Raw genomic sequence first — 27169 nt, 5'->3', positions numbered from 1 at the left:
GGTGCTCTCTCCATTTAGATAAACCACAATCAGCATAGGAAAAGCAAGTTTCCTTCCTTGGACCCTCCTAGCCCAAAGCAGATTCTTCTCGAATTACCCCGGCTGCCCCATATTTATTTCCTGCCGCCTTTCTCTGCTCTCCAGGTCCAGCACAACCTCTTAACCCCTCCCGTCGTTTGGTCCAGCGCGAACCAGGAGGTCAGCCGACCGGCTTTTTCCCCGCTTTACCACGGCTTCAAGGAAGTGGAAGAAAACTGGTCCAAGCATTGTCCCTCTGGTACGCAAGGGCTACCCGGGAATCTTGAGGCCCAACGGGACAGGCAGACAGCGGGGCCCCCCGAGAGCCCCTTCCGGAGAAGCCAGCTGCAGAGTTTCACCCCGTCTTCCCCGCCTGGCCCTTTGGAGCAGGCAAAATCCCCAGCCCGAGCGGTCCATGAAGGAGCAGGCCGGGGAGGAGCAGGCCGGGCAGGGCTAGCGGCCCGTCTCGGGAATTTAAACCTTTCCCCCTCTCTCTCTCCCAGACGCAGCCCCCCAGCCTCGCTTCTACTGCATCCTGTCTCCGGAAGCCTCCGAGGACGACTTGAACCGCCTGGATAGCACGGTAACGCGGCTCTTCCTTCCCAGCTCTCGCTTCACTTCCTTTGGATGAGACCCCCACCCACCCACACGTAGGTCCCCGGAAAGGCTGCAAGGAAGTTGGCTGGTTCATTTTGAGCATCCTCCATCCTCTTCAGGGGGGGGGGGATAGGCTGGCGGGTCCAGATCGAGCCCGCTAGACCCCAGGGCTTTTCAACCAGTGGCACGGGTACCACCTGTGGCACATCGGCACATGGCAGGTGGTAGGCGACCGTCCTAGAAAAGTAGCGGGGGAGGGGAATGAAGAAGAGGCAAACCAAAACTAGAAAGAACATTTTTTTAAAAAAAAATGTGAATTAAAAAAAAAGCGGGGGGGGGGGAAAGGAAAGGAATTGTCCTCCTTTGTTCGTTTCGCCGGGACCTGAAAACCTGGTTCTTTGATCTATCTGGCCTGGACTGAGGGGTTTTAAGTTTTTAAAACTTTGTTTTAATTTGTTGGGCTATTCATTAAATTTAATTCATTTTAATTCTATTTTTACTTCAACTTTTATATTGTCTTTTCAATTTTGCCCTGCCAACCGCCCTGAGTCCTTCGGGAATAGGGCGGTATATAAAACTAATTGAATAAATAAATAAATAAATAAATAATTGAAGGCTGAGGAATCTTATTGCGGCAGCAGATTCTGTTCTGTTGTTGTCCGAATTGTGCTGAAGTTTTCCCCCCCCCTCGAGGGGTTTAAAGTGGGGCTCCCTTGCGGTCATAACTCTTAAGCACCCGTGCTGGCCTTGCCCGGCCTCTGGCCCAGGGTTCGAATTCCTGGTGCCTCTTGCTTCCTCCCCCAGGCCAGAGTTGTAGGTCTGTGTTTTTTTCTGGCAGGTGCCCGGGTAGGGGGGGGGAGGGAGAGAGTGGAGGGGCGACAGCCTGGTTTATTCAGAGGTGAAATTTGGACCAGCCGGGTCAGGAGATGCCGCTTCCCTTTTCAGGCGTGCGAAGTCCTGTTCTCCAAAAGCATGAAATACGACGAGCTCTACTCGGCCCTGGCGTCGCTGCTGGCTGCCGGCTCCCAGTTTGACACCCTCCGCCGGACGGAGAACAAAAGCGTCACCGCCTTGGTAAGGGACACTCAGTCGGGGGACCCGGGCCCCCGGTGCAGCAGGGGAGCGTCCCTGGCCCGGCCCCCCTCCCGCGGCAGAAGGACCGGCTGACCAGGCGCTAACCCTTCTCTCTCTCTCTCTCTCTCTCTCTCTCCCTCTCTCTCTCTCTCTCTCTCTCTCTCCACTCTCTCTCTCTCTCTCCCTTTCTCTTTCTCTCTCCTTTCTCTCTGTCTTCTCTCTCTTTTCTCTTCTCTCCTTTCTCTTCTCTCCCCTTTCTCTCTCCCTCTCTCCCTCCCCTTTCTCCCTCTCTCTTCTCTCTCTCCCTCTCTTCACTCTCTCCTTTCTCTCTGTCTTCTCTGTCTTTTCTCTCCTCTTCTCTCCCCTTTCTCTCTCCCTCTCTCCCTCCCCTTTCTCTTTCTCCCTCTCTCTTTTCACTCTCTCTCTTTCTCCTCTCCTTTCTCTCTGTTTTCTCTCACCTTTTCTCTCTCCATCTCGCTCCCTCCCTCTCTTTTCTCTCTCTCTCCTTTCATTCTCTTTTCTCTCTCTCCCTCCTCTTTCTCCCTCTCTCTTTTCACTCTCTCTCCTTTCGTTCTTTTTCTCCTTTCTCTCTCCTTTCTCTCTCTCCCTCTCTTTTCACTTTCTCTCCATTCTCTTTTCTCTCTCTCCTTTCTCTCCCTCCCTCTCTTTGCACTCTCTCGTTTCATTCTCTTTTTCTCCTTTCTCTCTCTCCCTCTCTTTTCACTTTCTCTCTCCTTTCATTCTCTTTTCTCTCCTTTCTCTCCCTCCTTCTCTTTGCACTCTCTCCTTTCATTCTCTTTTTCTCCTTTCTCTCCCTCCCTCTCTTTGCACTCTCTCCTTTCATTCTCTTTTTCTCCTTTTTCTCTCTCCCTCTCTTTTCACTCTCTCTCCTTTCATTCTCTTTTCTCTCTCTCTCCTTTCTCTCTTTGCACTCTCTCTCTCTCCTTTCATTCTCTTTTTCTCCTTTCTCTCTCCCTCTCTCTCTTCACTTTCTCTCTCTCCTTTCTCTCTCTCTTCTTTCTGTCTCTCTTTTCTCTCACCTTTATCTCTCCCTCTCTCCATCTCTCCCTCCCTTTTCTTTCTCCTTTCTCTCTCTCCCTCCCCCTCCCTCTCTCGCAGGAGGCCTGCGCACTTCAGTACTACTTCCTGATCCTCTGGCGGGTCCTCGGCCTCCTTCCCCCATCCAAGAGCTACATGAACCAGCTGGCCATGAACAGCCCGGAGATGCGGGAATGCGACATTCTCCACACCCTGCGTTGGTCTTCCCGCCTCCACATCCCTTCCTACGTCAACTGGATCAAGGTAGACGCTCCTCTGGCAGGGCTGGGCAGGGCTGGAAAACACGGGCAGTCCTCGACTTACGACAGTCCATTTACTCGCCGTTTGAACGGCACTGGAAAAAGGACCATTTTTTTTTTTACACGACCGTTGCAGCATCCCCAGGGTCACGTGATCTACGTTCAGATGCTTGACCGTTGTTTCGCATTTATGACGGTCGCAGTGTCCCGGGGTCATGTGATCCCCTTTTCCGACGTCCTTACAAGCAGAGCCAATGGGGAGAGCCAGATTCACTTCACAACCATGTGGCTTTAGCAAATTTAGCCAACACGGATCTAGGCTGCGTTAACAGAAGGACAGAATCAAGATCAGGTGAAGTGTTACTATCACTTTACAACGCCTTGGTAAGGCCACACTTGGAATCCTGTATCCAGTTTTGGTCACCATGATGTAAAAATGATGTTGAGACTCCGGAAAGAGTAAAGAGAAGAGCAACAAAGATGATTGGGGGACTGGAGGCTAAAACATATAGGGAACGGTTGCTAGAATTGGGTATGTGTAGTTTAATGAAGAGAAGGGTGAGGGGGGACATGATAGCGTTCCAATATCTCGGGGGCTGCCCCAAAGAAGAGGGAGTCAAGCTATTCTCCAAAGCGCCTGAAGGCAGAAGCAACGGATGGAAACTCATCAAGGAGAGAAGCAACCTGGAACTAAGGAGAAATTTCCTGACAGCGAGAACAATTAGCCAGTGGAACAACCTGCCTCCAGAAGCTGTGAATGCTCCAACACTGGAAGCTTTTAAGAAGAGACTGGACAGCCACTTGTCTGAAATGGTATAAGGTTTCCTGCCTGAGCAGGGGGTTGGACTAGATGACCTCCAAGGTCCCTTCCAAGTCTGTTATTCTATCCTATTCTAACTGCGATGATTTACTTAAAAAAAAAACGTGGCAAGAAAACTCCTCAAATGGGGTAGAACACCACTTGGCAAATTCCATCGCGACATTAAACCCTGGCCACAATTGTCGTCGTAACTTCGAGGACTTCCCGTATGTCCAGATGTGGGGAAAGGCTGTGATAAATCCAGAGACCGACCGGTCTGAGATTTATTTTTTTCCCTCCAGGAGGGTCTGCCAGAGCGACTTTTCCCAGAATCCGCTTCCTCACACTCCCCGCCATTCCCTTCTCTTCGGCCCATCTCGTCTTTTTAATTTAAATTTTAAAAAAAAGAAAGAAAGAAATTCTAATTCTTCCCTGGCTTCCCCTTTAGGACCACCTCATCAAGCAAGGGATGAAGCCGGAGCACGCCTCTTCCTTGGTTGAGCTGACGTCTGCCAAATGCAGCTGCGTCAAGTACGACGTGGAGATTGCAGAGGAGTATTTTGCAAGGCAGGTGCGTTCACGCCCGGGGTGGGGCGGGGCGGGCGTTGTTGAATAAAACACAACACTTCCACCTTCTCGTTTGCTTATTCACAGCGTGGCATCTGCGGGGCTGGTGGTGGTGGTCGTGCGATCGCTGGTATACAGCATTCTGATCTGCGGGGCGGGGAGGATTTCCTTTAAGACAGGGGTCTTCAGACTTGGCTCTTGGATGACTTGTGGACTTCAACTCCCAGAATTCCCCTGGCTGAGGAAGTCTGGGAGATGGAAGTCCACAGGTCATCCAAGGGCCAGGTTTGAAGACCGCCGGCTTAAACTTTTTTTTTTTACGATGGTATAGGGCAGGGGTTTTCAAACTTGGCCCTTTTATGACTTGTGGACTTCCAACGCGTTCAGCCTGGCTGAGGAATTCTGGGAGCTGAAGTCCACAAGTCATCCAAAGGGCCGAGTTTGAAGACCCCCCCTGCTTTAAGAAGCCACAGGATAGCTGAGCGAGTGGCATCTCTTAGAAACAGTTCTTCCCAGCCTTGGCAGATTGAAAAATGGGTGGACTTCAACTCCCAGCATCCCCCGGCCAGCCGTACATGGTAAAAGTTGCTGAGGTTGAGAAACCCTGCTTTAGACCTTTGGCCATCCCACTGAGAGCCGAAGTTGCAAAACTGGTCCTTTGCCTCTTCCACCCTGGAAGAGGGCAAGATTATCTTGCAGTTGCCAGGCATTTATTCTTGGCCCAGCGCTCTTTTGAGCAGGCTGCCCGGAACATCCCCATCCTCCCAGGATGCTCAACCGGAAGGAGAATCCAGGCAATTCTGGGAATTGAAGTCCACCCATCTCCCAAGTTGCCCGCTTTGAGAAAGCCTGCTGAGTTGGAGCAGAGCGAGAGATCAGGTCCCACCTTAGCCAGGAGGGGAACAATTCTGTAAGCGATCCTCTTCTCCCAAAGATGCGCTTCCTCCCCCCCCACAAGGCAACTGGACTTTCTTGCTTTCTCGTTGGAAGTTTCGCTTCTCACCCAGGAAGCTTCTTCGGCTCTGACTGGATGGTGGGGAATGGAAGGATTTATACTCCTCGCAGACTGCTGGTCCTTTGCCTTCTTTTAGCGGGTCGTCGAGGCCACTTGGAGGTTTACCTGTGCCTTCAGGGTCACCTGAGTGGAGCCTTTTTGGAACAGTTGGAAGGTCTGTGTCGTAGATGGTGGGATGCGACACCATCTGTCTCCAGGCTGCAACACAGTCCTTTCGGCAGCTTCCAGAAGGCTATGCACCCATTTGCCCCACTCAGGTGACCTCAAGGACACAAATAAACCTCCAAGTGGCCTCAACGACCCGCTAAAAGGATGCAAATGACCGGCTCTCTGCGAGGAGTATAAATCCTTCCATTCCCCACCATCCAGTCAGAGCTGAGGAAGCTTCTTGGGCGAGAAGCGAAACCTCTTCAAAGAAAGACAAAAAAGTCCAGTTGCCTCGTGGGGGGGAAAAGGACCTTTGGGACAACTTTGACATGGATGAGGGAGCATCTCCGGAGACATCAAGGGATCCTCTTCTTTCCTTCCTTTCCAAGATCTCCTCCTTCTGCGGCATCGACTGCACCACCATCCTTCAGCTGCAGGAGATTCCCAGCTTGCAGTCCATCTACACTCTGGATGCGGCCATTTCCAAAGTCCAGGTCTCCCTGGACGAGCACTTCTCCAAGCTGGCGGCCGAAACCGACCCCCACAAGTCCTCGGAGATCACCAAGAACCTGCTGCCAGCCGCCCTGCAGCTGATCGACACCTACGCCACTTTCAACAGGTAGCTGGGGCGCTCTGCGGCCGGCCTCCCTTTGCCCTGGCCGTGGGGCCGCCTTCTGCCCGGCAGGTGTGGTGGAGGCACAGCTGGGTTTCTCTCTCTCTCTCTCTCTCACTCACTCACTCACTCACTCACTCTCACTCTCGCTGACACTCACACTCTCACTCTCATGCTCTCACACTCTCCCTCTCTCCCTCACTCTCACTCACACACACTCTCACGCTCTCTCCCTCTCTCTTCTCTCTTTCACACATGCACTCACTCTCACACACACACTCACTCTCACTCTCTCATGCTCTCTCTCACACACCTCTCACACTCACTCTCACTCTCACACACTCCCTCTCGCTCTCTCACTCTCTCACACACTCACTCACACACACTCACACTCACTCTCACGCTGTCTCACACTCACTCTTGCTCTCTCTCACTCTCTCACACTCTCTCTCGCTGTCTCTCTCTCACTCTCACCCGCTCTCTCACACTGCAGATCTTACCTGCTGCAGAGCCTCTCCGAGGACAGCTGTGCCGAGAACAAGCCCACCGAAGAGAAGCTGCAAGGATACGCGGCCGTGCTGGCGATTGGCTCCAGTCGCTGCAAATCCAACACTCTGGGTAAGCCCCCTTCTGGCTCCAGCTTTATTTTATTATTATTTGTTGTTGTTATTATTTATTAATTTACCGCGTTTCCCTGAAAATAAGAACAGGTCTCCTGTTCATTTTTGCTCCAAAAGATATCCCTTAGGCGTTAGGGCTTATTTTCCGGTTGGGTCTTGTATTCAGGGAAATACGGTACTAACTGCATCTGGCTGATGATCTTGTTGTTAGCTGCGAAGTCGTGTCCGACCCATCGCGACCCCATGGACCACGTTCCTCCAGGCCTTCCTGTCCTCCACCATCTTCTGGAGTCCCTTTAGGCTCACGCCTACTGCTTCAGTGACTCCATCCAGCCTCCTCCTTCTCTGTCGTCCCCTTCTTCTCTTGCCCTCAACCTTTCCCAGCATTAGGCTCTTCTCCAGTGAGTCCTTCCTTCTCATTAGGTGGCCAAAGGATTTGAGTTTTAGCTTCAGGATCTGGCCTTCCAAAGAGCAGTCAGGGTGGATCTCCTCTAGGACTGACCGGTTTGATCGCCTTGCAGTCCAAGGGACTCGCAGGAGTCTTCTCCAGCACCAGAGTTCAAAGGCCTCCATTCTTTGACGCTCGGCCTTTCTTAGGGTCCAACTTTCACAGCCCTACAATTGCAACTGGGAAGACCGTTTGGGGGCTTATATTACCAGCATCTTGAAAAATCACACTAGGGTTTTACATTTGGGGAAATACGGTACTAAATGCGTCCGTCTGGCTGCTGATCTTAACTGGGGCTTAATTTGGGGCTTAAATTACCAGCATCCTGAAAAATTAGGCTAGAGCTTTTTTTTTCTGAGTGGGTCTTATTTTGGGGGGAAAACACAGCACATTTGCATGTTGTCGTTGCTGCTGCTGCTGCTGCTGCTGCTGCTCCATGCACTTACAACTAAAAGAGATCATGCAAGAGAATTAAGCCGGAATAAGTACAGTGACGCTCGGGACACAGAGAAACAATTATATAAAAATAGCATCTCTTCGTTTAGTCACCGTTCGAAGTTACAACGGCACACACACAAAAAAGGGACTTAGGACTCTTTTCACGTTTAACGACCGTTGGGCCACCCCCAGGGTCAGGCGATCCAAATTCGGAAGCTTGGCAACCGGCTCAGACTTAACGACGGTTGCAGTGTCCCGGGGTCAGGTGATTCCTTTTGGCCACCTTCCGACGAACAAAGTCAGCGGGGGAAGCCCGTATTTGCTTCGCAACCGCGCGGCTGACTTAAATCAACCAAGGGCTCGCTTGTAACAAACGGCGGCAAGGCAGGTGGCAAGACGGGGCAAAGCTCAGCAGCCGCCTCGCTTAGCGGCAGAATCTTTTTGGGTGGGGGGCCCCCGCTCAGCTGCGGCCGTTTTGAAGTTGAGGAACGCGCGTAACTGGGAGGCGGCAGCATAGCTCAGCTTTAGCTGCCGCGGGGAAAGCCTGCCAGCTGAGCAGGCAAGCTAGATCCGAGTGGGTCTCTTGCTGCTGGCCTGCAATCCAGGAAGTCGGCCTTGGGCTCAGCCCTTGGGGAGAGGGGGTGGTCTCCTCGGAGGGTCTCGGGCTGGATGGCCCCGGCCGTACTCAGCAGAGTGGCGCTGAGCGTCTTCAGCTCCTCGTGGTAGGAAGGAGCCATGTCGAACCTCTCCTCGGTCCGCTAGCCGCTGCTGGCCCTTGTTTGTTTGGAGGGTTCGTTAAGGCTTGAATTGGCCAGCGCGGAGGGTAGGGGGAGAACTCCGCTGCTCTCCCAGCTTCCTGACTTGGAGGGTCTCTGTTTTCTTGCTGGGCAGGGCCGGTTCTGATCCAGAATTTGCCGTCAGCGGTCCAGTCGCTCTGCGAATCCTGGAACAGCATTCACACCAACGAGTTCCCCAACATTGGCTCCTGGGTGAGTCTGCCTTTTCGCAGCCTTCTTGGGTTCGATGGGGGGCGGGAGGACGCTGTGTGGGGCCTGGTCTGTCTGTCTGTCTGTCTGTCTCTCTCTCTCTCTCTTCCCTTCTCCCTCTGGGCTGTTCTTTCCCTCCCGTGGCGGACAGTCGGGCCCCGGGGTCGTTTCGGCAGATCAGACATATTTCTGCCGGCAGTCCTGGGCCTGGGAAAGATCCCGATTAAGCGGTCTCTGGCCTTCTTGCCAGCCCGGTGGCAGCAGCACTCTCTGAAGACTTGGAAAAATCTTAACTCGAACCCTAACCCCACCCCCACCCCACCTCCTTGTCTGCCTTTACAGCGCAACGCCTTTGCCAACGACACAATTCCAGCCGAGAGCTACATCAGCGCCGTTCAGGCCGCGCACCTGGGCACCCTCTGCAGCCAGAGCCTTCCCTTGGCGGCCTCCTTGAAACACACCCTCCTCTCCTTGGTCAGGCTCACCGGAGATCTTGTGGTGTAAGTCCTGGGCAGTCCCTTAAACCCCCACCCACCCACCCCCGTTAGTCTGCTGCTCACGGTAGCAATTGCCCTTAGACTTATATACTGGTTCACAGTGCTTTCCAGCCCTCTCTAAGCAGTTTATACAGAGTCAGCCTGTTGCCCCCCCCCCAACAATCTGGGTCCTCATTTTACCGACCTTGGAAGGATGGAAGGATCGAACTGCTGGCTGTGGGCAGAGTCAGCCTGCAATACTGCATCCTAACCATTGAGAGGGAGGGAGGGAGGGAGGGAAGGAAGATAGGAAGGAAGATAGGAAGGAAGATAGGAAGGAAGGAAGATAGCAATAGCCCTTAGACTTATATACCACTTCACAGTGCTTTACAGCCCTCTCTAAGCAGTTTACAGAGTCAGCATCTTGCCCCCCAACAATCTGGGTCCTCATTTTACTGACCTCGGAAGGACGGAAGGCTGAGTCAACCTTGAACCAGTCAGGATCGAACTGCCGGCAGTCGGCAGCAGCAGCCTGCAGTGCTGCACTCTAACCACTGCGCCGCTGGTGGCGCTGTTGCCCAGGCTTTCTCCCCAGGGGATTTTTAATTCTGCCCTCTCCTCTCCAGCTGGTCCGATGACCTGAACCCGCCCCAGGTGATCCGCACGCTGCTGCCTCTCCTGCTGGAGACCGGGACGGAGAGCGTGGCTGAGATGAGCAGCAATTCCCTGGAGAGGATCCTGGGCCCGGCGGAATCGGACGAGTTCCTCTCCCGGGTCTACGAGAAGCTGATCATGGGCTGCTACAACATTCTGGCCAACCACTCCGACCCAAACAGGTCAGCCTGCCTCGGTTTCTCACCTGAAGCGATCTGAAACTCGGATCGAGTCTCTCTCTCCCCCTCCCCCCCCACCAAGCTTTGCGGGACTCAGAGAAACTTTTTCCCAAGAACGAAACTCTGCCCCCTGTCTCTTTAGCGGCCTTGACGAAGCCATCTTGGAGGAATGCCTGCAACATCTGGAGAAACAGCTGGAGAGCAGCCAGGCCCGGAAAGCCATGGAGGAGTTTTTTTCAGAAAGGTGGATTTGCTTGTTCTTCCCGCTTTTATCAGCTCTTCTGAATTGTTGCTTCTCTGCACTGGGTTGTTTTGTTTTTCCCCCCGTTTAATCGCCCTATTTGTATAGTGCCGGAGTGTTCCGTGCAACGGCGTCTTTAAAGACTCGTGGATTTCATCTCCCAGAATTCCCCCAGGAATTGGGAAATTCTGGTTGTTGGAAGTCCACAGGTCTTGGAAGTTGTCAAGGTTGGATGCCCCTAGCACAGCGTATCTTTCAAAAGGGTTTATTAGCCCACTTTGGGGGGTGGTTTAGAAACTCTGCTGGTTCGGGATGGGCACCCAGGAGTGGGGAAATTGCCGTCGAACCCCATCTTCATGAGTGACAGGGCGGGGAGCTGGGGCAGGCGGCTGTCGCAAAGCCTGGGACCCCCTCCTCATATTTTGCTCCCCCCCCCGATATTTCTCCCAAGCAGTGGAGAGCTGGTCCAGATCATGATGGCGACTGCCAACGAGAACCTCTCGGCCAAGTTCTGCAACCGCGTCCTGAAATTCTTCACCAAGCTTTTCCAGCTAAGTGAGTGCTCAATACCTATGCCAGTTCTGCCTGGCAGATGAACAGGGCCGCAGCTGCCAAATAAAGATTCCCCCCCCCCCCGCAGCAGATTTGCACTGTCCTTTGTGTAGGGACGCGGTGGCTCGGTGGGTTAGGACGCTGAGCTTGTCGATCAGATGGTCGGCAGTTTGGCGGGTCGAATCCCGAGTGCCGCGTAGCAGAGTGAGCGCCTGTTACTCGTCCCAGCTTCTGCCAACCTAGCAGTTCGAAAGCACGTAAAATGCAGGTAGAAAAACAGGGACCACTCCGGTGGGAAGGCAACAGCGTTCCGTGCGCCTTTGGCGTACAGTCATGCCGGCCACATGACCACCGAGACGTCCTCGGACAAGTGCTGGCTCTTCGGCTTTGAAACGGAGATGAGCACCGGCCCCTAGAGTCGGAAACAACTAACACGCATGTGCGGGGGAACCTTTACCTTTACCTTACCTTGTGTAGCAAAGCTTTGGACCCATGTGGGAGGTGATATTGTTCCTCTCAAAATACAAGGGGTGGTTTTTTTTAAAATAAATGAATGAATGAATGAATGAATAAAATAATAAAATAAATAATAAAATAAAATAAACAAACCTTCGCTCGTTTCGCCGGGACTTAAAAACCTGGTGGTTTGAATTGTCTGGCCTGGACTGAGGGATTTTAAATTATATTAATTAAATTAAATTAAATTAAATTAATTTTAAATTTTAATTTTTAACGTTATCTTAATTGTGGGCTGTATTAATTTAATTTTATTTTATTCTCTCTTTTGTATTGTTTTTAACTTGCCCTGTGAACCGCCCTGAGTCCTTCGGGAATAGGGCGGTATATAAATTCAACTAATAAATAAATAAATAAATAAACTGAATATGATCTTTCCCGAATCTTGTCCTTCAGCGCCCACAGAAGCCCCGCACCAGCTAACGGCTGACTCTCCCTCCTCTTTCTCCCCCGTTTAGCCGAGAAGAGCCCAAACCCCAGCCTTCTGCGCTTGTGCGGTTCCTTGGCCCAGCTGGCCTGTGTGGAGCCGGTGCGCCTCCAGGCGTGGCTGACGCGCATGACCACCTCACCCCCCAAGGAGTCCGACCAGCTGGAGATGGTGCAGGAGAACCGGCAGCTGCTCCAGCTTCTGACGACCTACATCGTGCGGGAAAACAGGTGTGAACGGGCCTAGGCTCTCCCCCGGAGCTCCAAGCGGGCTGGGACTACAGAGCCCATTCTTGCCCCAAAAGGTGCTGTCACGTTTCCAGCGTGTGGGCTTTTCAAGTGACTCTGCGGCATTCTTTACCTTAAAAGTCCTTTATTCAGCCTAATACACCGGCAAACGCTTGCTTCGAAGGAAGCTGGAATCTTGAAACCTCCGCCCGCAATTCTCCACCTTTCTAATTTTGTCGTTAATCATATTCTCCAATTCATTTAAAGAATCAAGTTTCCCTTCCCATTAGAAGACCCACCAAGGCCTGATCTTCTTAGTTAGAGATGGCCTTGAAAGGTGCAATCCTCCTCGTCCCCCCTCCCAACCTTAAACTGAAGCAATACACAAGTCTTAAAGCAATGCACGAGTTTAATGTATGAAATAGCCACTTCTTCGTCTCTTGTCAAGCAACGACCTTTGATGTTAGCAGCGTTGACAGGTGCTTTTTTCAGGAGGCAACTGCACTTCCCTGTTTTATCTTTGAAGACGTTTCGCTTCTCACCCAAGAAGCTTCTTCGGCTCTGACTGGATGGTGGGGAAGGGAAGGATTTATACTCCTTGCAGACAGCTGGTCATTTGCATCCTTTTAGAGAGTCATTGAGTCTACTTGGAGGTTGACCTGTGTCCTCGGGGGTCACCTGACTGGGGTGAATGGGTGTGGAGCCGCCTTCCTTTCAGCTGTTCCAAGAAGGCTCCCCGGAGTTGACCCCGAGGACACAGACAAACCTCCAAGTGGCCTCAACGACCCTCTAAAAGAACGCAAACGACCGGCTGTCTGCAAGGAGTATAAATCCTTCCCTTCCCCCACCATCCGGTCAGAGCCGAAGAAGCTTCTTTATTTTATTTATTTTATTTTAATCCCATTTATATCCCGCCCTTCTCCGAAGACTCAGGGCGGCATACAATTTAAGCACAAACCAATGTGCTTAGCAGTAGCCTTCATTCTATGTATATGCCTGCTTATTAGGGCTTTTGGGCCTCCCCAAGCGGCATTTTTACAAAGTCAGCTTAATTGCCCCCAACAATCTGGGTCCTCATTTTACCTACCTGGGAAGGATGGAAGGCTGAGTCAACCTTGAGCCTGGTGGGACTCGAACCTGCACTAATTGCAGGCAGCTGGTGTTACTTAAGGAGGCATTAGGAGAAGCGAAGTGTCTTCAAAGGAAAAACAAGGAAGTCCAGTTACTTCTTAAAAAACGCCCCTTTGGGGCAACCGTGCCCTCAATGTCTCCGTAGACGTGGAGCCCATCCTTGGGGTTAGTTGGGATTCTGGGGTAAAAATGCGCCTCTTGGCCACCCGGCGCAATGCCTTCTTACCTCCTTCCTCCCTACTCCAGTCAAGTTGGCGAGGGGGCCTGCACCGTCCTGCTGAGTACCCTGATTCCCATGGCTACAGAGATGCTGGCCAACGGAGACGGGACGGGCTTTCCGGAGCTGATGGTGGTCATGGCGACCCTGGCCGGGGCCGGACAAGGAGCCGGTCACCTCCAGCTGCACACAGCGGCTCTGGACTGGCTGGGGAGATGGTAAGAGGGGCAGGAGGGCAGCTGACCAGGACGCAGCCGTGCCGCTCGAGCGAGGGCAGGGAGACCGGCCTCGGAAGGGGTTTCTCCTGTTCTTTAGCTGGGAACTCTGCCTGGGGGGGGGTGGGTCTCCAGCCAGAGGGCTCCTTGAGAAGTTCCCAGTCCAGATCCTGGGGCTCTGGAGCTTCGTTTCCCCTTCAATCCCTTCTTTCTTTGCCTTTCTCAGCAAGAAATATTTGTCACAGAAGAACGTGGTTGAGAAAATGAACGCCAGCATCATGCACGGAAAGGTGAGGGCCCCCCCTGCCTCCCCCCCCTCTGCTCAGAATGGAGACCCTTCGCAAGTCCAGTTCCTTTTTTGGAAAGGGCTAAAGGCAACTCAACTCAACTCTCAACCTGTCCTCAGGCAGCGTTTAACAGATGGTCGGCGCGTTACGACCGTTCGTTTAGGGACCGAAGTTAAAACAGCACTGGGGGGGAAAAGCAATTTCAGGACCATTTTTTTCCACCCTTAACGACCGTCGCGGCCTCCCCCGCGGTTGCAATTCGGCCGCTTGGCAACCGACTCGCATTTGGGACGGTCGCAGAGTCCCGGGGGTGACGCGATTCCCCTCCGTCGAGCAGAGTCTGACGAGGGAAATCAGAGTCACTTATCAGCTGCCCGGCTAACTTTTTAACAACTGCAGTGATTCGCTTTGTAACCGTGGCCCCCCCAAAAAAGGGTCACAAAATGGGGACAAAACTCCTTGCTTTTGCGGCAGAAATTCGGGGCTCCGTTGTGTGCCTCTGCTTCCCTCTGGCGTTGGTCAGGAAAGGCGGGCCAAGCCACTTCCCCACCTTTTCCCTTGCAGCACGTCAACATCCTGGAGTGCACCTGCCACATCGTCTCCTACCTGGCCGACGTCACCAGCGCCCTCAGCCAGAGCGGCACCCAGGGCACCAGCCACCTGTCGGTGGACGGAGAAGAGCGGGCCATTGAAGTGGACTCCGACTGGGTGGAAGAACTGGTGGTGGAGGAGGAGGACTCGCAGGCCGAAGACTCGGTAGGCGGGCCGGGGGAACCCAGCCAGCTGGGCCCTTAAATATTCCCGGGCAATATTTTTGCCTTGGAACCAGAGAGGGGTCCTCGCCGAGAGCTGTGGGCCTTCCCTTCAAGACATGTCTGGCTGAGTATTTCGAGAAGGGAGAGTTTCTCATGCACGTTTGCTCTCCGTAGAAATAATTGGCAAGCAAACGTATTCTATCAGTTGTGTTGAGACAGCTCAGGTAGTGTATGGCAATAGCACTTAGACTTATATACTGCTTCAGAGTGCTTTGCAGCCCTCTCTAAGCGGTTTATAGAGTCAGCCATGTTGCCCCCCCCAATCTGGCTCCTTATTTTACCGACCACGGAAGGCTGAGTCAACCTTGAGCCGGTCAGGATCGAACTCCCGGCAGTGGTCTGCTTCACAACCACACCTCTTCCAAATGGGGGTCTTCCAACGTGGCCCTTTGATGACGTGCGGACTTCAACTGCCAGACTCGTGTGCCTGGCTGAGGAATTCTAGGAGTTGAAGTCCACCAGTCATGAAAGGGCCATTACTCCCCATGCTGGCTCAGGAATTCTGGGAGTTGAAGTTTTCAAGTCATGAAGGGGCCATAAGTTCCCTCATGCTGGCTCGAATTCTGGGAGTTGAAGTCCTCAAGTCATGAAGGGCCCAGGTTGGAAGACCCCCTGCCTTAAACTAAAACCCATTTGTTCCCTCCTGGCTGCGAATGCAGGACGAAGACTCCCTCTGCAACAAGCTTTGCACCTTTACCATCACGCAGAAGGAATTCATGAACCAGCACTGGTGAGATTCCCCCTCCTGCCTTAACCGAACGTGTGTGTGTGTGTGTGTGTGTGTGTGTGTGTGTGTGTGTGTGTGTGTCTTTTTGTCTGCTTTGTCACAAAGTGCTTTGTCTCTCATTTTCTCCCCCCCTCGCCTCCCTGGCCTGCTGTGTTCCTACCTCGGCAGGTACCATTGCCACACCTGCAAGATGGTGGACGGCGTCGGCGTCTGCACCGTCTGTGCCAAGGTTTGCCACAAAGACCACGAGATCTCCTACGCCAAGTACGGATCCTTCTTTTGCGACTGCGGGGCCAAGGAGGACGGGAGCTGCCTGGTAGGTCCCGCGGCCGAATTCTCAAGGAGGAGGGGGTGAGGGTTAGGGTTATCCCTTCGGGGAGGGGCGGTATATAAATCCAAATAAATAAATAAATAAAATCCTGCTTTGTGCCAAACGGCCGAGTCTGACTTGAGGTCCCTGCACGGTGCTTCTCCTCCTCCTCCTCCAGGCCCTGGTGAAGCGGACCCCCAGCAGCGGCATGAGCTCCACCCTGAAGGAGTCGGCTTTCCAAAGCGAACCCCGCGTCTCGGAGAGCGTCCGCCACTCCAGCTCCTCGCCCACAGACAAGTCCAAGTCCTCCGCCAGCGACGGCCGGCCGGGCGACGAAGACAAGCCCAAGAAGAGCTGCCTCTGCAGAAACGTGGAAGGCTGTCGGGAGCAGCTGCAGGCCCAGGTTTGTGCGCCTTTCTCTCTGTTTCTGTGTGTGTGTGTGTGTGTGTGTGTGTGTGTGTGTGTGTGTGTGTGTGTGTAGAGCGGTCAGGGTGCCAGGAAGTCTTCTTACCCCCGCCTGTCCTTGCCTCCCCCCCCAAGGCCAACTTCTCCTTTGCCTCTTTGGTCCTTGAGCTCCTCAACTTCCTGATGGAGGCCATCCAGATCAACTTCCAGCAAGCCTCGGCCATGGGCAGCAGCGGCCGCGCCCAGCAGGCCCTGAACCAGCTGCACACCTTGGACAAGACAGTGGAAATGACCGACCAGCTGATGGTGAGGAGGGCAGCGGGTGCCCGGTGGGGGAAGAGTGGGGGTCTGGCTGGAGGGGAGACCCTCCAGAAAAGCCCCCTTCGTTCCATCCTTCAGAGCCAGGCCTCTCGTCTGGACTCAGGTGCCCAGCAGGGCTGCTTTTCAGAAGTCAAGAATTCCAGGTTAATACTGGGTTTACCCGAAAATAAGCCCTGCCTCGATTTTTTGGGGGGGTGGGGTGGGGAGGGGGAGCTAACATAAGCCCTACCCCAAAAACAAAGCCCTAGTTTTGGGGCGGGGTGCACACCTAAAAATGAAGCTAGGGCGAGGAGGGGGTGGAGCTGCCCCATGTGCCCCCACACCCCCGCTTACCGTTGCAGCCTGCCTCTCCTCGCCGGCCCGCTTCTTCTGCGGCGTCCCCCGGCCCCCCTTTTGCCGTCCGAGGCCTTTCCGGGAAAAAAATACCGGCCGGAGCGGCGTTCTCCGCCGCGGAGGCATTTCCTTCGGCCGCAAAAGAAGTGGGGCGGGGGGGGGCAGGGCTGTCGGTGCTGTAGGGGAGTGGAAAAGATACGCCCCCCCCCGGAAGTAAGATCTGGTGCCTCTTTTGGAGGGGAAGAAAAAGAAAAGAAAGAAAGAGGAAGGAAGGAAGGAAAAGGAGAGGAAGAGGGAGGGAGGAAAGAAAGAAAGAAAAAGGGAAGAAAGAAAAGGAAAGAAGAAAGAAAAAGGAAAGAAAGAAAAGGAAAGAAAAAAGAAAAAGGGAAGAAAGAAAAGGGAAGAAAGAGGAAGGAGGGAAAGAAAGAAAAGGAAAAGAAAAAGGGAAGAAAGAAAAGGAAAGAAAAGAAAAAGGGAAGAAAGAAAAGGGAAGAAAGAGGAAGGAGGGAAAGAAAGAAAAGGAAAGAAAAAAGAAAAAGGGAAGAAAGGAAGGAAGGGAAGCAAGGAAAAGGAAGGAAGGAAGGAAAGAGAAAGAAAGGAAGAGAGGAAGGAAAGAGAAAAAGGAAAGAACAAAGAAGGAAGGAGAGAAGGAAGGAAAGAGGAAGAGAGGAAAGGAAAGAAAAGGAAGGAAGGAAGGAAGGAAAGAAAGAAAAAAAGGGAAGAAAGGAAAGGGAAAGAAAGAAGGGAAGGGAAGGAAAAGGAAAAGGGAAGGAAGGAAGGAAAAAAGGAAAGAAGGAAAGCAAGGAAAAGAAAAAAGGAAGGAAGGAAAGAGAGAGAAGGAAAACAAGGAAGGAGGGAAAGGGAAAGAAAAGGAAAGGAAGGAAGGAAAGGAACAAAGAAGGGAAGAAAGGAAGGAGGGAAAGAAAGAAGGGAAGGGAAGAAAAAGAGGAAAGGAAGGAAAGAAAGAAAGGAAGGCAAGGAAAAGAAAGAAGGAAGGAAAGAAAGAAAGGAAGAGAGGAAGGAAAGAGAAAAAGGAAAGAACAAGGAAGGAAGGAAAGGAAGGAGGGAAGGGGAAAGACGAAAGGAAAGAAGAAAAAAGGAGAGAAAGAAATAGGAAAGAAAGAAAAAGGAAGGAACGAAGGGTCTCGTTTTCGGGGAAACGCGGTATCCCCACCCGAGGTTCCAGGCTGAGTCGCTCACGGCCTCCCCCTTTCCCCCACCCCCCCTGCCCTGCTCCTCCCCCCCCCCCAGGTGCCGACTCTGGGCTCCCAGGAAGGAGCCTTTGAGAACGTCCGGATGAACTACAGCGGCGACCAAGGCCAGACCATCCGCCAGCTGATCAGCGCCCACGTCCTGCGGCGGGTGGCCATGTGCGTGTTATCCTCGCCTCACGGGCGGCGCCAGCACCTGGCGGTCAGCCACGAGAAGGGCAAGGTGAGTTGGCCGAGGAGGGTCCGTCCCCCGGGAACGGGGGGAAAAAAGACCCCTACGAATCTCCGGCCCTCTCTTGGCTTCCACCTGGAGTTTGTGCTTGAGGGGGGTTGGGGGTTGGGGGAGAGGGGGGAAGAAACTTTCGATTTGGGGGGATTTGACGGATTAGATTGACTCCTTGTTATAGAAATGGCTCTTTCCTTTGGAAAAAGGGACAAAGTGGTAGGTGCGACCTTCACGCTTTATTCGGCTGCCCCAGGGGAAGTCGGAAGTCAGTGCCTTCGCTTTTCGCCCTCCTCCTTCCCCGCTGGGCCCTACTGTTTGTTTTTTTGTATTTGGGTATTTTATCTCACTAAGGGACGCAGTGTGGCTCAGTGGGTTAGGACGCTGAGCTTGTCGATCGGAAGGTCGGCAGTTTGGCGGGTCGAATCCCGAGTGCTGTGTAACAGAGTGAGCGCCTGTTACTCGTCCCAGCTTCTGCCAACCTAGCAGTTCGAAAGCACGTAAAAAATGCAAGTAAAAAACAGGGACCGCTCCGGTGGGAAGGTAACAGCGTTCCGTGCGCCTTTGGCGTCTAGTCATGCCGGCCACATGACCACGGAGACGTCCTCGGACAAGCGCTGGCTCTTCGGCTTTGAAACGGAGATGAGCACCGGCCCCTAGAGTCGGAAACGACTAGCACGCATGTGCGGGGGAACCTTTACCTTATTTTATCTCACAATCCAATAGAATGTTATACATTTGTATAAAATCTGCCAATCTCCAGCGTAGAAGGTGGAGGGAGAGGTCCCTGGCGCCCTGATCGTCTCTCTTCCCCCCACCCCCAGACACAGACACACAACGACAAAGCTGGGGCCTGCAGCTTCTCCTGGCAACCTTCCCCATTTCTGATCAGGTCTAACCAAGTGGGGCTATCAACCAGCACCATAAAGTCTGTAAAACCCGGGGGGGAAATTCCCAGTTGATAGACGTCAAAGTGAGCCCGAGAACCATTTCCGGCAATCTGCAGTTTCGTGTTCTTTGCAGCTGGCAGGCAGAGATCCCTCGAGGCTCCTGGGTGGAAAACCGGGATTCCGGGAGCTTCATTTAAATTCTTCTCCTCCCCCCCTCCCTTTCCTGGGTTGTAGCAATAACTCTGCCGCAATGTCCGTGTGTTGCTTGCCCCGGCAGATCACCGTGCTGCAGCTCTCCGCGCTGCTGAAGCAAGCCGATTCCAGCAAGAGGAAGCTGACGCTAACCCGCCTGGCCTCTGCGCCTGTCCCCTTCACGGTGCTCACCCTGACGGGCAACCCCTGCAAGGAGGACTATCTGGCTGTTTGCGGGCTGAAGGTAAGAACAACAACAACAACAGTAGTAGTAGTAGTACCACCAATAGTAATAGGCGCCTTGGGTGCAATCCCCAAACAACTGGAGCACCACTTGAACACCATCATCGGCACTGACCAATTCGCCATTAGTCAATCGCAAGAGGCGGCCTTACTAGGAACTGCTTCCAACCTGTGACGAGATCTGTGATACCATCCAACATCCACATCTGCCTATCCCAGGTCCTTGGGAAGGACTCGATAGGTAGACAGAAGTGCCAAATCCAGTCTGAACATCTGGCTGACTGTGATGATCAATAATAATAATAATAATAATAATAATAATAATAATAATAAGAAGAAGAAGAAGAAGAAGAAGAAGAAGAAGAAGAAGAAGAAGAAGAAGAAGAAGAAGAAGAAGAAGAAGAAGAAGTAGTAGTAGTAGTTGGAAGGGACCTTGGAGGTCGTCTAGTCCAACCCCCCTGCTCAGGCAGGAAACCCTATACCATTTCAGACAAATGGCTGTCCAGTCTCTTCTTAAAAACTTCCAGTGTTGGAGCATTCACCGCTTCTGGAGGCAGGTGGTTCCACTGGTTAATTGTCCTCACTGTCAGGAAGTTTCTCCTTAGTTCCAGGTTGCTTCTCTCCTTGACTAGTCTCCATCCGTTGCTTCTTGTCCTGCCTTCGGGCGCTTTGGAGAATAGCTTGACTTCCTCTTCTTTGGGGCAGCCCCTGAGAGACTGGAAGACTGCCATCCTGTCCCTTTGTGTTTCTTTTGAAGACGTTTCCCTTCTCCCCCAAGAAGCTTCTTCTGCTCTGACCGGAGGGTGGGGGGGGGAGAGGGAGGATTTATACTCCTTGCAGACAGCTGGACATTTGCATCCTTTTAGAGAGTCGTTGAAGCCACCTGGAAGTTTTACCTGTATCCTCAGGCTCACCTGAGCGGTGCAAATGGGTGTGGAGCCTTCTTGGCTGCAGGATATTTTTGTTCCTGGGTCCCTTCACAGTTTGAAAACGGGCCCGGGCTGTCTGTGCTGTCTGAAGAAAGTCCGGTTGCCTCCTGAGAAAAGGAAAGGAAAGTGGGGGGGGGGAAAGCACCTCCGGGGCAAGGATGGATGGCTGACAGCCTCGCCAGACGGTCAGTCTGTAACTCCCCTCTCTTGACCCCTTTTCCAGGACTGCCATGTCCTCACCTTCAGCAGTTCGGGCTCCGTCTCGGATCACCTAGTGCTCCACCCTCAGCTCGCCACGGGCAACTTCATCATCAAGGCAGTCTGGCTTCCGGGATCCCAGACGGAACTGGCCATCGTCACCGCCGACTTTGTCAAGGTAGGGTCCGTGGAGGCTGACCTAACTCCTCCTGCTCCTCTCCCTCTGCTCCAATCTCCTCCAGAACCTCTTGCGTGGCCAGCTGGCGTGGCCTCTCTGGTCTTCCCAACCCCCTTCCTTCCTTCCTTCCTTCCTTCCTTCCTTCCTTCCTTCCTTCCTTCCTTCCTTCCTTCCTTCCACAAGAGCCCTCCTGGGACAGTGGTTAGAATGCAGTATTGCAGGCTGCTTCTGCTGACGGCCGGCTGCCCACAGCCTGCAGCTGGATCCTGACCTGCTCAAGGTTGACTCGGCCTTCCGTCCTTCCGAGGTCGGTAAAATGAGGACCCAGATTGTTGGAGGGGCAAATATGCCGACTCTGTAAACCGCTTAGAGTGGGAGGCTGTAAAGCACCGTGAAGCGGTATGTAAGTCTAAACGCTACTGCTGTTGCTGTAGCTGATCGGATGTTGCATTAAGAGCCGTGGTGGCGCAGTGGTTAGAATGCAGCATTGCAGGCTAACTCTGCCCACTGCCAGCAGTTCGATCCTAACCAGCTCCAGTTTGACTCAGCCTTCCATCCTTCCGAGGTCGGTAAATTGAGGACCCAGATTGTTGGGGGGAGGCGACAGGCTGACTGTAAACCGCTTAGAGGGGGCTGCAAAGCCCTGTGAAGTGGTATATAAGTCTTATTGCTTGGGAAAGGGAGGAAGGAAGGAAGGAAGGAAGGAAGGAAGGAAGGAAGGAAGGAAGGAAGGAAGGAAGGAGAGATGGAAGGGAGGGAGGGAAATAAGGAGAAGGAAGGAGGGAGGGAGGGAGGGAAAATGAGAAGGAAGGGAAGGAAGGAAACGGAAGGAAGCTGTAGTGGCACAGTGGTTAGAAGGCAGCATTGCAGGCTGGCTCTGCCAACTGCCAGCAGTTCGATCCTAACCAGCTCCAGTTTGACTCAGCCTTCCGTCCTTCCGAGGTCGGTAAAATGAGGCAACAGGCTGCCACTTGTAAACCGCTTAGAGGGGGGCCGCAAAGCTCTGCAAAGCGGTATATAAGTCTTAAGTGCTCCTGCTGTTGCGCAGATCTACGACCTCTCGGTGGACGCCTTAAGCCCCACCTTCTACTTCCTGCTGCCGAGCTCCAAAATCCGGGACATCACCTTCCTCTTCAACGAGGAGAGCAAGAACATCGTGGTCATCATGTCCTCGGCCGGCTACATCTACCTGCAGCTCATGGAGGAGGCCAGCAGCGCCCAGCACGGCCCGTTCTACGTCACCAACGTCCTTGAAGTCAGCCACGAGGACCTGAAGGTATCCAGCCGCGCTCGGCCTCCCACCTCAATGCGGCCACGGCACCGTCCAGAAACCCCTCCAGATTTAAAAAAAGGGGGGGGGGCTTCCTTGAGGGAAAGGGACCAACTCGACCCACGGCCAACCTCTCCGGGACAGCTCCATGTGGGACAATTCAACAATTCTATTTAATTATTGAAAATATTTTTTTAAAAAAAATGTTCTACTTTACTTCACATTCACTTTGACCCTCCTTTGGTAGCCTTTAATGATTCTGTTCCACCACTTAGAATATAGTAGAGTAGGAATGGAACGGAACGGAATAGAATAGGAAAAAATGGGATGGAATGGAATGGAATGGAGTGGAGTGGAGTGGAGTGGAGTGGAGTGGAGTGGAGTGGAGTGGAGTGGAGTGGAGTAGAGTAGAGTAGAGTAGAGTAGAGTAGAGTAGAATAGAATAGAATAGAATAGAATAGAATAGAATAGAATAGAATAATAGAATAGAATAGAATAGAATAGAATAGAATAATATAGAATAGAATAGAATAGAATAGAAAATACAGAATGGAATAGAATAGAATAATGGAACCGAATCGAATCGAATAGAATAGGAATAGGAATAGGAATAGAATAGAATAATGGAATGGAATAGAATAGAATTAGGAATAGGAATAGAATAGAATAAATGGAATAGAATAGAATTAGGAATAGGAATAGGAATAGGGATAGAATAATGGAATAGAATAGAATAGAATAGAATTAGGAATAGGAATAGGGAAAGAATAGAATAGATTGTAGAATAGAATAGAACATGGATAAATACAATAGATTAGAATAGAATGTAGAAATAATAGAATAGAATAGACAGATTCTAGAATAGAGTAGAATAGAATCTTTATTGAGAATGGAATAGAATGGAATGGAATGGAATATGGAAAGAACAGAATAGAATAGACAGATTGTAGAATAGAATAGAACAGAACAGAGTAGAATAGAATATGGAAAGAATCGAATAGGAATAGAAGCAGAATAGAATGAAATGGAATAAGAATTAGAATTAGACTTTTTAGAATTAGAATTAGAATTCTCTATTGGCCAAGTTGGACACACAAGGAATTTGTCTCTGGTGCAGAAGCTCTCAGTGTGCATTCAGGCAGCAGACGATAAATCACAATCATAGATAGTCCTTGTAAAAATACATTCCATCATAAATCATAAGATAACAACACAGCCATAGTCATAGGATACTAAATCAGCAATCAACCTAAAGCATACCAGCATGCAGTAATACAACTCGTAAGTTACAAGCTACAAAGTTATCGTCACAAGGCAAGGTAACAGGAGGTAACAGGAAAGATGAGAAGAAGAATAGTAACGCGGAAGTTTGTCAGTGTTGTGGGGAATTAGTTGTTCAGCAGAGTGACGGCATGGGGGGGGGAAGGGGAAATCTCCTTGCGTCTTCAACAGTTCTGGCGTGCAATGCCCTAGAGCACAGGGGTCTTCCAACTCGGCCCTTTCGTGACTTGTGGACTTCAACTCCCAGCATGCCTGGCTGAGGAATTCTGGGAGTTGAAGTCCACGAGTCCTCAAAGGGCCGAGTTGGAAGACCCCATGTGCCTGGCTGAGGAATTCTGGGAGTTGAAGTCCACGAGTCCTCAAAGGGCCGAGTTGGAAGACCCCATGTGCCTGGCTGAGGAATTCTGCCCTGTGGCATTGTTTGGAAGGTAGAAGTTGGGTCCAGGATGTGAGAGGCCTAGGCACAAACTTCCTTCATATACGGTATATTGCAACTTTTTGTCCCGCGGCGAGTGGGCTGAGGCCGCTCGGAGAGTCCGAGGCGGGTGTTTTTTTTGGCGGGGTGGAAGCCCACGCATGCCCTCTCTTCTGCCTTGTGTCCCCGGCAGGACAGCAACGGCCAGGTAGCCGGAGGCGGCGTGTCCATCTACTACTCCCACGTCCTGCAGATGCTTTTCTTCAGCTACACCCAGGGCAAGTCCTTCGCGGCCACCATCAGCCGGGCGACTCTGGAGGTCCTCCACGTCTTTGCCATCAACATCAAGAGGTGAGGCCCTCCCCCTCCCTCCCTCCCCTCGCCCAGTCGGGATGGATGCCGAAAAGCCAGGGGGAATTTGAGGATAGGGGGGGCGTCTTGCCACTGAATTTCCCCAGCTTCGTGGAGGTCTCGTACAGGCAGTCCTCAACTTGCGAGCGCAATCGGGCCCCCGGTTTTCCGCCGTTAAGCGAGAACACTTCTTCAGGGAGTTTTATCCCCTCTCGGCGGCCTTTCTCTCCTCCGGGGTTAAAAGCGAATCGCCGCGGTTTGATCCGCTGGTCAAACCCGTTGTTCAGTTGGTCCCAGCTTCCCCCTTGTCAAAAAGTGGCAAAAAAGGGGAAACCCCCCCCCCCCGGGACACGGCAACCACGTCACAACCGCGAGCCAGTTGCCAAGCGTCCGGATGAAACCGTTGGGGATGCTGCAAAGGTCATGACTGTGGGGAGGGGAACTGGTCCCCAGGCACTTCCCCCCCCCCCGTGCCGTTGGGGTCGCTAAAGGAGCTGTCGTAAGTGGAGGACAGCCTGCGTTCTTTTTCCGAAAGGACTTGGCTGTGCAGCTGGGAGCGAATGGCTGGTAACTCCCGGTTAACACACACACACACACACACAAAGGGAGGCTCAGCTAATCTCAATGTATACATGGTTGTACTTTGACAATAAAGGTTCATTCATTCACACACACACACACACACACACACCCTCCCACACACCCCCGGCCTCCCTGTCTTCCAGCTCTAACGGGGGGACCAGCAAGACCCCCCCGGCCCTCTGCCAGTGGTCCGAAGTCATGAACCACCCGGGCCTGGTGTGCTGCGTGCAACAGACGACCGGCGTCCCTCTGGTCATGATGGTCAAGCCGGACACGTTCCTCATCCAGGAGATTAAGACCTTGCCGGCTAAAGCCAAGGTGAGCTCAGCCAGACCTGCCTTTTGGGAGGGGGCTGAGCGGCCTGGAGCCGGGGGTGGGGGTGGGGGTGGCGGCGCTAAAGCGGTCGGAGAACCGCACGCTCACCGAGTCGGCTTCCGAATCGGCATTCGTGAAGTTAACGGGGGTGGTGTGTGTGTGTGTGGGGGGGGGGATTCGATTCAGGTTTACCTGCGGGGTGGGGGGGGTCCAGAACCCCCGAGGAGCCTCCTTCCTGCTGGCCAGCCCTCTTCCTCTCCCCCCCCACCCACCGTGGCCTCACCCCCCCGGTGTGCCCTTCCCTGCCGTGCCAGATCCAAGACATGGTGGCCATCCGGCACACGGCCTGCAACGAGCAGCAGCGCACCACCATGATCCTGCTCTGCGAGGACGGCAGCCTGCGGATCTACATGGCCAACGTGGAGAACACCTCGCACTGGCTCCAGCCCGCCCTGCAGCCCAGCAGCGTGGTCAGCATCATGAAGCCCGTGCGGAAGCGGAAAGCGGCAGCCCTGCGTAAGTCGCGGCCGGGTCAGGTTGGCTCTGGAAGCTGGGCAGGCGGTTCTTTCTCCCTCTGTCCCTCTCTCCTCCTTCCTCCTCTCTCCCCTTCCTTTCTCCTCCCTCCCTCCTCCTCTTCCTCCTGTCTCTCTTCCTCCTCATCATCTCTCTTTCCTTCCTCCCTTTCCTTCCCTCCTCTCTCCCTCTCTCCTTCCTTTCTCCTCCCCCCTCCCTCCCTCCTCCTCTTCCTCCTGTCTCTCTTCCTCCTCCTCATCTCTCTTTCCTTCCTCCCTTTCCTTCCCTCCTCTCTCCCTCTCTCCTTCCTTTCTCCTCCCCCTCCCTCCTCCTCTTCCTCCTGTCTCTCTTCTTCCTCCTCATCTCTCTTTCCTTCCTCCCTTTCCTTCCCTCCTCTCCCTCTCTCCTTCCTTTCTCCTCCCCCCTCCCTCCCTCCTCCTCTTCCTCCTGTCTCTTCTTCCTCCTCCTCTTCCTCATCTCTTTCCTTCCCCCCTTTTCTTCCTCCTCTCTCCCTCTCTCCTTCCTTTCTCCTCCCCCCTCCCTCCCTCCTCTTCCTCCTGTCTCTTCTTCCTCCTCCTCTTCCTCATCTCTCTTTCCTTCCTCCCTTTTCTTCCTCCTCTCTCCCTCTCTCCTTCCTTTCTCCTCCCCCCTCCCTCCCTCCCTCCTCCTCTTCCTCCTGTCTCTCTTCTTCCTCCTCCTCATCTCTCTTTCCTTCCTCCCTTTTCTTCCCTCCTCCTCCTCCTCACTTCCCCCCCTCCCCGTCCTGTCCTTTTCCTTCCTCCTGTTCTTTCCTCCTTCCCTCCTTCTTCCTCTTGTTCCTCCTCTCCTGTTCCTTTATCCCTCCCTTTTTTTCCTCTTCCTCTTTCCTCTCTCCTTCCTCGCCTTATCCTCTTCTCTCCCTCTTCCTCCTTCTCTCTCCTCCCTCCCCCTCTTCCCTTCCTCCTGCTCTTCCCTCCCTCCCTCCTTCCTTTCTTTTCCCCTTCTTTCTCTTCTCTCTTTCCTCCCTCCCCCTCCTCTTTCCTTCTTTCCTCCCTCTTCCGCCCTTTTCCTCCTCTTCCTCCTCCCTCTACCCCTCCCTTTCGCTCCTCTCCTTCCTCCTCTCCCCTCCCTCCCTTCTCCCCCCTTCTACGAGATTCCTCTCATCACCACTATTTACATCGAATCTCACACAGTTTTCACATTTTTGCGTTTCCTGCCGGCCAGTCCTTTTGCTCTCAGTCCCAAACTGAGGATAGGGAAGGCAGCGAGAGGGACGAGGAAGGAAGGAAGGAAGGAAGGAAGGAAGGAAGGAAGGAAGGAAGGAGCAGGAGAAAGACAGGCCTCTGGGTTACGTTGTAAAGGGGGATTGTTTACAGCGATTCTTTTCACCTGCGAGGAGGGGAGGCCGAATCCCTGGAGAGGCTTCCCAAAGCCATCCCGGACTCCACTCCCCTGGCTCTGCTCTCTGCCTGACGTCCGCTCCTGCCGCCTCCTTTCCCCTCCAGCCACGCGCACCTCCAGCCAGGTGAGCTTCCCCATTGACTTCTTCGAGCACAACCAGCAGCTGACGGACGTGGAGTTTGGGGGCAACGACCTCCTGCAGGTCTACAACGCCCAGCAGATCAAGCACCGTCTCAACTCCACCGGCATGTACTTGGCCAACACCAAGGTAGGAACCGCCCGGCAGGGCTTCGGCGGTGGCAAGGAAGCCCCTCCCCTCCTCCCCCACGGCCGGCAGCGGGAGGA

At 53.0% G+C, this 27169-nt stretch overlaps 1 protein-coding gene across 1 annotated transcript in view; it reads left to right on the top strand.

Moving 5' to 3' along the window:
- Positions 1 to 27169, top strand: part of UBR4 (ubiquitin protein ligase E3 component n-recognin 4) — a gene marked incomplete at its 5' end in the record, with an annotated part of 94000 nt that overhangs the window by 4613 nt on the left and 62218 nt on the right. The window contains 28 exon segments of the mRNA XM_083375656.1: positions 145 to 277; positions 522 to 601; positions 1561 to 1689; positions 2809 to 2991; positions 4235 to 4357; positions 5905 to 6134; positions 6622 to 6746; positions 8526 to 8623; positions 8963 to 9120; positions 9723 to 9932; positions 10072 to 10173; positions 10625 to 10725; positions 11697 to 11895; positions 13270 to 13458; positions 13682 to 13745; positions 14307 to 14498; positions 15217 to 15287; positions 15453 to 15600; positions 15773 to 15997; positions 16135 to 16305; positions 17905 to 18087; positions 19255 to 19413; positions 20565 to 20717; positions 21766 to 21993; positions 23877 to 24034; positions 24760 to 24934; positions 25246 to 25447; positions 26929 to 27092. Coding sequence (XP_083231782.1) covers positions 145 to 277; positions 522 to 601; positions 1561 to 1689; positions 2809 to 2991; positions 4235 to 4357; positions 5905 to 6134; positions 6622 to 6746; positions 8526 to 8623; positions 8963 to 9120; positions 9723 to 9932; positions 10072 to 10173; positions 10625 to 10725; positions 11697 to 11895; positions 13270 to 13458; positions 13682 to 13745; positions 14307 to 14498; positions 15217 to 15287; positions 15453 to 15600; positions 15773 to 15997; positions 16135 to 16305; positions 17905 to 18087; positions 19255 to 19413; positions 20565 to 20717; positions 21766 to 21993; positions 23877 to 24034; positions 24760 to 24934; positions 25246 to 25447; positions 26929 to 27092 — 4353 coding nt within the window.

The sequence above is a fragment of the Vipera ursinii genome, assembly GCF_947247035.1.
Source record: "Vipera ursinii genome assembly, chromosome: 17".
NCBI classification, from domain to species: Eukaryota; Metazoa; Chordata; class Lepidosauria; order Squamata; family Viperidae; genus Vipera; species Vipera ursinii.
This window is presented reverse-complemented; position numbering and strand designations above follow the sequence as displayed.